The 8779-nt window shown below is 41.3% G+C and overlaps 1 protein-coding gene across 1 annotated transcript; it reads left to right on the top strand.

Annotated features, from left to right (window-relative positions):
- The first annotated feature begins 1246 nt into the window (after nucleotides 1-1246).
- On the top strand, nucleotides 1247-2590 carry gsx1 (GS homeobox 1). The gene is made up of 2 exons (XM_088321151.1): nucleotides 1247-1993; nucleotides 2061-2590. Exons 1-2 carry the CDS (start codon nucleotides 1630-1632, stop codon nucleotides 2414-2416), a joined length of 720 nt encoding a protein of 239 aa, XP_088177277.1. The 5' UTR covers nucleotides 1247-1629; the 3' UTR covers nucleotides 2417-2590.
- Nucleotides 2591-8779: the final 6189 nt, after the last annotated feature.

The raw sequence follows: 8779 nt of genomic DNA, 5'->3' as shown, positions 1-8779 counted from the left end.
TTTTGTGTGGAAATACTCCAAAATGTAGATTATTCTAAATTGTCCCCAAAATTACATACATTCCTGTAAAATAAAATAAAAAGGAATAAGTGTGTTGATAAACAAAAAATTTAGTCATTTTGTCCAAGACAATCCAGAAAGTTGGATTAGATTAATCTGAGTAATGGTTTTGTCCGTTTTGAACCCTAATTTTGGGTTATTTTTAACCCATGTGTTTTTAAAAGTCTACCATTTTTTAGTTTTCTGATTGACAGAAGAAGATACCGGTATCAACTTGCATGTTCATGGTTCACAGATCCCATAACTACATACTGTGGTGTGTCTTGGGCAAGTACAGCCTGGCAGTGTCCATCCTTCTCCAAGGTATTTGGGGTTGCTCCCCATATGAAACAGATAGGTTCATGGTTACCAGTAGCAGGAGAACTCATATATAGCACCTTTATCATCTGGTCGCCGTTGTTTTGGGTGTAAAGCGTCATCTGAGATGCCGTAAGGGCACCATTTCCTGTGGTGTGTCTTGGGCAAGTGTAGTGGTGCACATCCCTCTCCAGGCCAACAAATGTTTCCATCTGGTCTCAAACTGGGGACCTTTCACGTGTTAGGGGAATGTGCTAACCACAGTTAGGTCTGGGGGGAAACTATTTTTTTCTGAAGTTTTGAGGTTCACATTGGAAAGTATGCTTTGCATCACTTCTGGCTTTCAATTTTTTGTTGGAAAACAAACATTATGGCGATTATAGGCTCCAAAGCTATTTGTCTGATAATGTATTATTTATCTATCTAGATTCAAGTTATGTATGTATTTAAACAGATAAATAATTGGATACAAAAATGAAACCGTTTTTATTTTAATAATAAAATATTTCAATGAAATTGCTTCATTAAAAATACGTGGGTAAATAAATACACGCGTGTCTAAATCAATTATTAACTTGCAAATACCCAAGCTACTGACATAAATAGCCATCTAATAACACTTTACCGTAGTGAGACATGCTAAAAAATATCACTCAGGAATGTCTACACACTGCAGATAAACAACACATGACATTCTACTTTTTAAAAAATAAAGTAAAATCCAATCACCATCCAACTCTTGTCACCTTTTGGGAAAAGAAGCATCATAGCATCAGCTTCGCAAAGCTTTAACTTAATCTGTATTAATGTAAAACAAGTAGTCTTTTTATCAAGGAATGATACCTTTAATGTCTGGTATTGGCATCTGTCCCTGACAAAAAAATAATCTTAAATAGATCCTTAAATGGTTTTTCCCCCCGATGTGTCGATTTAAGCTGCGTTTTATGATAAAATAAGAGTGCCGATAAAAGGGTCGAATGGGGCAGTGCCGCCTCTCGCGGCGTGGGTGGGGCCGACAAGAATAGACTACATTATGCAGTTCATTTAGTTAACAAGTGAAATAATGGGGAAGCGTGCAGTGGGAACGCACGCGGCACAAAACCCTATTGAGAACTCTCGGCCAGCTTTTGCTGCGTAACCGTCACATGTCCGGAGCGCCTCCATCCACGGAGCCTATTTAAAGGAGCCCACGGCGCGCCTTCAGCACCACTTCGCTGTCCACCCTTTGCACGCGAGAACTCCCCCCTTCCCTATCCCTCACCCACCGCAACCATGCCGAGATCCTTTTTGGTGGATTCGTTGATTTTAAGAGAAGCCAACGAGAAGGGGAACGAAACCTGTAGTCCTCCGCTCTTCCCGTACGCGGTGCCCGGCGCGCACCCGCATGCGCTACCGGGTTCGTGTCACTCCAGGAAAGCGGGCCTGCTTTGCTTCTGCCCGCTTTGCGTCGCCGCTTCCCAGCTTCACCCTTCCCCACCCGCAATGCCGCTCCTCAAGGCGTCCTTCCCCGCTTTTGGATCGCATTACGCAGCGTTTGCGCGCCAGCACGCCCCTTCCAACCTGAACCACGGGGCTACCATGTACCAAACCGCTTACGCAGTACCGGACCCTCGTCAGTACCACTGCATCTCAATCGGTAAGTCCTTTTTTTTATCACCCTCTTCACACAAAAAATCCTAAAATCCCCTTTTTTGAATCACCAGAAAACACCAACAGCAAACTCCAGAGCAGCAAACGAATGCGCACGGCCTTCACCAGCACGCAACTTTTGGAGCTGGAGCGCGAGTTCACCTCCAATATGTACCTGTCCAGGCTGAGGCGCATCGAGATCGCCACCTACCTCAACTTGTCCGAAAAACAGGTGAAAATCTGGTTCCAGAACCGAAGGGTCAAGCATAAAAAGGAAGGAAAGAGTGGAAGCGGAGGCCCGCGCGCTTCCAACGGCGGCTGCAAATGCTCGTCAGCCGCCAGATGCTCGGAGGAAGAAGAGGACGACGGACCCGTTTCGCCTTCGTCCTTCTCTGAGAAGGATGATGTGGACTTGCCCGTGTCCCCCTAAAATACTGATGACTTTTTTAACGAGCCAAAAAAGACTGTTTTATTTCTGTACATATGAAAGAATATTTAATCAGGGAATTGTCCTGAATGACTGTGTAATACTGTATACATGTTTTCCGTTTTGTAGTTTTTTTTTTGTCCCTTGAAAACAAATGAAAAATAGTATTTTCCCTTCCGTTTTCGAGCCCGGCTTCTGTGTATTTTTGCGTTGCAAATTTATTTATTTATTTAAACATGTTGAATAAAAAATTCTAAGCCGCATTGGTGGTCTTGGTGGTCTTTCCTCCCCGTGAAACTAGAATTTTAAACGTTATAATAGAGAATAGAATGATATAATAGAATTGATTGTCATTGTAACCAGTGAAATGCACAAAGAAATTAAAAATGCCATCAAGATGGTGCAAGAACATATACCAGATAAAATATCACAGCTAAAATAAGTATATAAAATATATTAGTTAAACATAAACAAATTAAGCAAACTGAGTCATCCCTATAGTCGCAATTGCACATTCCCGTCCAAGCAATTCACAGCATTAAGGGTGATTATTGCCTTAAGGTAGAATCTGTTTTTATTCTCCTAGTTCTAGACTTGATGTTCTTCAATAGTCGACCTGAGGGCAACAATTAAAACAAGTGGCGTCCGGGGTGGAAGGTGTCCTTTAACAATTTTCTAAACCCTCTATGATAAACCATGAAAAGACGTCTTTACGCTCACACTCTTTGTGGTTTTCTCCCGGTGACAAGCAGATTTCCCCGCCACTCACTCATTCATTTGTGGTCTTGAGATGAAACCATAAGTCTCGTGTGACCTCACGAGTTCATCGTCATCAATTAAATGGAGCTTCTGACGCTTTAAGATATCGATCTATTCAATTCGACGTGGTGATAGCGCGGCTTGTTGTGCGTGTGCGCATGAGTTGCGTGCGGATCCCGCCGTGTGGAGTTGTTCCCATCGTGGGATTTATGACGAAATAAATATTAGCAAATTATTTTTTGCCTTAACGTGTGCTTTAATCTGTATATGTTTCCTTGCTGTCACATAGATCCGCGCGCGCAATTGGTCTAGTCGGAATTTCGCGCGTTTTACGCACCGTTCTCAAGGGGTTCTGCTTTACTTTCTGGACCTTGGATTTATTTGGTCTCACTCAATAGACTTTGAATAGTATCTGTGGCATTTTAAATACATTGTGAGATAGTTTAAAGAGGGGAAAACATTTTGAAAAGTGCTCATTATGGATTTCGCCTTTGGATGTTTGGTTTCGCTTTTAAACCTTCCTTTAATGCTCCACTTAACAAAACTTCAATATTTGCATTTGTTAAGAGACGGGATTATAGGCTATTTTGTTAATTGCATCATATAGCCCCATTTTGCTTTGAAAGTGCTGTGCAAAGAAGCTTTTATGCCTTGAATAGCTATACGCGCCCTGGGGGAGCTTTATGCGCCCGCTGCTCCAAATGCTTAATTTATTTATTCTTAATTTTGTGCCGATCAATTCATTGAAGCAAAAAAAAGGAGAACCGTGGAATAAAAGGCGATTGTGGACGTAACCCCAACGGGGGCTGACGAGAAGGGCTCCCCTATCCCCCCCTCCCTGACGCTGGAGAGCCGCTTGAGTCAACAGGCGCCCATCTAGCAGACTCGCCCTCGTCTTTTATCCGGCCTAATTTTTTATTTACGGCTTTTCTTTGACATGTCTCTTATCTATCAGATTAAAAGAACGGCTTGTAACAAATCAGTCTGCCTGGTTTACAACAGCATTTAAAAGGGGACAAAAGGAGCGGGGCAGTCAGTACCTGAGAGTCTGGTAGACGGGCGCAGCGCTCGCAGCTGATTCGATGGTTTGAAAAAATACGCACGAAACAAAATACTTGAATCCTGAAAAAGAGCCCTTTGTACGTCCCTTTAGAAATCAAGCAATTCTGCATGACAAAGGACAATTAATAAGCCGTCTTTTCACGACCAGCAGCTGGTTTCCCCGTCAAGGAAAGTTGGAGAGAAGAAAAAAAATCGGGCTGAATGCGCGCAAAAGCCCCCTTTTGCGCGCACACAGCAACCCAAGGTGACCCATTTGGCACAGTGAAAATAACCAAGCCGAGGTAAAAGAGGGGGGAACTGTCAAAAACATTTAAGCTGAAATATCTTGAAATTGCAAATCCCTTTATGTGGAGGGACGCTGCCGATGTGGGTTAGTGGTACAAAGGAGGTGGTTAAGTTGGAGAGGCTTTGCAAACGGACACGTGGCTTTCTCAATGAGAGCTTGCAAAGCTTGCTGGGACTCTGCGTACTCGAATACTTTTCAACTTGTGCTTGGACGGTATATAATCTAAAGAGGAACAAACAAATGAAGCTCTTAGCGCCCTTCTTTGAGTTATTGAACTTGTTTGTTGGCCTTGCGTTTCGAGGAAAAAAGGCAGCTGCTGCTCTGAACTTGCAACCTGTTTTTAAATCAACCACAAAGAATATTTAAATCGAATTAGCAGCCGTATTAAATTGTCATTTTATTTTCGTGTTTGTTTAAAAAACACCACCGACCTTGTGATGTATTTTTTTCAATTAAAAACAAACACAGCCGTCGTTTAAGCACAGCGAATGTTGATTTAGCTAAATGCGCTTCATAAAAAGTCAGCAAATGTTTTTGTAACTAATTCCGCTTCATAAATAGTCAATGATCTATTTTTTACTGTTTGAAAACACGTTGCTCTTGTTTTCTGCGTTCCATACGTCAAATATATGCGTTTTTTTTCTCACGGAACACGTTTCTGCCAAAATGTCAGAGAAGGAAACTGGCGCCTTGAACTCCTCCAGTGTATTCTTCTCGGCAACATTTGAACCCATTCAGCTGCATATAATCTGTTTAACAGCTAATCAGTAATGTAAAATGAAGGACTGGCACGCAGCTTCACTTTTCCCTCACGTTGACCCCCCCCCAAGAACACCCCCCCCCCCTAACCCTTTCTCAATTGAATATTCAACGCGCGCAACCGGGCTTCGCTTTTCGCTTCGCCTTTTTTTTCCAGGGTGCTCAGAATGCGCTTTTTTTCAACTTGGTCTTTGCTTATTGTGGGGGGGTCAGGGGTCATCAAATAATGAACTGACGTAGACATGGAAGTGACCCCTGCAAGTGGCAAATGATAGACTTCGACGCGCAAGTGTATTATGCTTGGCTCCTTTTACGCGTTTGGATTGGTTTAGAATTTTGAAGTAAATACTGGAGCCAACAATGTTTTTTTTAATATATATTTTGGCAATAAACAAAACAAATCAGTTTTTTTTGCGTTTGAAGTCCCAAATAAATTGTATTGGAAATGATTTAATAAGCTTGATAATAGATGATGGATTTTTACGCACCAAGATACTGATGATTACTTTAAATATTTCGTTAACACCAATGGATTCTAACATGTAGTACGCGTTAAGGTATACTTAAGGGCCCCTTAAACGCACCCACACCATGCAAACTGGAGTTTTTGTGGTTGTGCATGCAGCTGGACTATGCAGCCAGTTTAGCGCATGAGCGTCATCTGCTGGCAAGGAAAGACAACGTGAGCAACATATCGATTGAGGACATGCATGGGCAAACAAGGAGTCGGTGCAGGAGGTTTAAAAAGTGATTTACTGCTTTCATCGATTTGTCTCTATCCACCGAAAATCTCCAATCCAATACTTCAGCAGTACATAAGGAAAAAATAGGCCTATCCAAGTACTCTTATTTCCATTTTTGAATAAATATCCTTACAAATATTTACATATTCGTGTTAGATTTCATTTTATGTTTGTTTATAACTAAACTACAATAATTTCATCAAATTGGTTTTGAAACACCCAGAATGAATGCGAAAGAGTGGGTCCCTGTTTTTAAAGGGAAAGTGTGTATGTATAGTGAAGCCCCTCCTAGTGGTAAAAAAATATATAGATTGAAATAAATAAGCAAAAACACGTGAACCTTTCAAAAATAGCATGCACTTTTTGACTACTTATACAGTGGCTTGCGAAACTATTTGCCCCCCTTGAACTTGGTGACCTTTTGCCACATTTCAGACTTCAAACATAAAGATATAAAACGGTAATTTCTTGTGAAGCATCAACAATAAGTTGGACAGAATCATGAAGTGGAACACACTTTATTGGATATTTTAAACTTTTTTTAACAAATAAAAAACGAAAAAGTGGGTGTGCAAAATGATTCAGCCCCTTTACTTTCAGTGCAGCAAACTCTGTCCAGAAGTTCAGCGAGGATCTCTGAATGATTCAATGTTGATCTAAATGGCTAACGACGATAAATGGAATCCACCTGTATCAAGTCTCTGTATGAATGCACCTGCACTGTGATAGTCTCAGAGGTCTGTTTAAAGCGCAGAGAGCCTCATGAAGAACGAGGAACACACCAGGCAGGTCCGGGTTACTGTTGTGTAGAGGTTTGAAGCTGTATTTGGATACAAAAAGATTTCCCAGGCTTTAAACATCCCAAGGCGCACTGTGCAAGCAATAATATTGAAATGGAAAGAGTATCACGCCACTGCAAATCTAAAAAGTTCAAGGGGGGCAAATAGTTTCACAAGCCACTGTAGGTTGAGAAATTTGCATTTATTTTACATAGGATAGGCCTCATCTAGAGGGAGCTGACATGATTGTCCGGCATCTTGCTGCTACGGGCACCCAAAAAACTACAAAAGCCTATCATAAGGCTGTGAGTTTGGTTACTCTGAGTTTTCGTAGTTTGGATTCGTCATTGTGCTTTTTATCCCTTGTTTTTGTTTGGACTACATCGACATTTAGCGTTCAAATATTACACAATGTCCCTATAAGCTATAACTTGATAATATGCATTGAAAATATTCAAATTGAGACCAGGCTAGCTCAGAAGGTTTATTTTGTTTTCTTGGGGGCCATTTTTATAAAAAATCTCAATAAGGCCCACACAAACAAGTCAATATGTTGTGTACTTGGAGCTAAAACCACAAATATGAAGTTAGCAATTGTTTTAAGCTTCGTTTCAGTGCTGTAATGGCCATGTTGGCTGCGGCTGCATCGGCTCGCTACAACGGGTCAGGTGCAATCGACATTTCGTTCTGTGTACATTGTTACACAGAATGACAATACAAGGAAATTATTATTATTATTATTATTATAATGATCCACCAGGGGCCCGTGGACCTGTTCTAAAAATAGCTCACCGGTGCTTGGTCGTTGTGATTTTCTAGTAAAATGATTCTTTTAGTCAGGGGTGTCAAACTCATTTTAACTCGGGGGCCACACGATAGAACAAACATTCTGTCGGGGGCCGGACCAGTAGATTAAAGAGAAAGAAAAAGAGAGATAAAGAAATAAGAGAAAGAGGGAGGGAAAAGGAAAGAGGGCAGAACAAAAAAAGCAAAAAGAGAGAGAGGGAGAAAAAAAAGAGATAAAAAGTCGTGAGAGAGGGGAAAAAGAAAGGGAGAGGAAGAAAGAAATCCAAAGAGAAATAGAAAGACAGAAGGAGAGAAAAGAGAAAAGAAAGTGCGAAGGGTAGGAAGAGAGAAAGAGAAAAGAGAGAAAAGGAAAAGGGAAATTTGAGCAAAAGAAGTTAAAAAGACACAGAGAGAGAAAGAAACAAAGAGCAACAAAGGAAGAGAAAAAGAGAGACACAGAGAGTGAAAGAGACAGATACAGAGAGTGGGAGAAAGGGATGGAAAAGAGAGAGAGAAAGAAAGAAAAAGAAATACAAGTACAGTGACTTTGTTCGAGGAACCTGGCTTTGGCAACATCAAGTTGACATATTTCAACCTGAAGCTTGTTTTTCTCTTGCGCTTCTCTGAGTGTTGTCTCGCGGGCCGGATTCAATCCCTTAGCGGGCCTGATTGACACCTGTGCTTTTAGTGGTTGACTGAGTCTGTGTAACCTCACTTCCAATAATTAACCGGTTAATAACAGGCAGGTTTCAGGGTGGGAAGGAGCACCACAGAACAGATTTTTAATCTCCACATCCCATGCGAGAAGTTTCAACAACACCAGGGAAACTTCTATCACGTTTTTGTTGATTTTAAGAAGGTCTTTGACGGAGTATGGCAAGCCGCTTTATGGGCAACCATGTAGAAGTACAACATGGGCGGGAAACTAGTTCTGACCATTGAACAACTGTACGCCAATGCCAACAATGTAATACTGATCAATGGTACCATTGGACCGTGGTTTTGAACCACAGTCGATGTGAGAGAAGGCTACATTCTCTCTCTAACTTTATTCAACATTTACTTTGAGAAGATCATGTCTGAAGCTCTGGAGCAACATGAAGATACAGTCAGTATTGGGGGACACAAAATCACAAACCTCAGTTTTGCTGATGATTTTTCCGCATTGGCTTGCGACAAACAGGAACTCTGA

This window comes from Urocampus carinirostris, chromosome 17, assembly GCF_059441175.1.
Source record: "Urocampus carinirostris isolate Australia breed hairy pipefish chromosome 17, RoL_Ucar_1.0, whole genome shotgun sequence".
In the NCBI taxonomy this organism is placed as follows: domain Eukaryota; kingdom Metazoa; phylum Chordata; class Actinopteri; order Syngnathiformes; family Syngnathidae; genus Urocampus; species Urocampus carinirostris.
The sequence above is the reverse complement of the archived record's forward strand: the minus strand, read 5'-3'. Positions and strand labels throughout refer to the sequence as shown.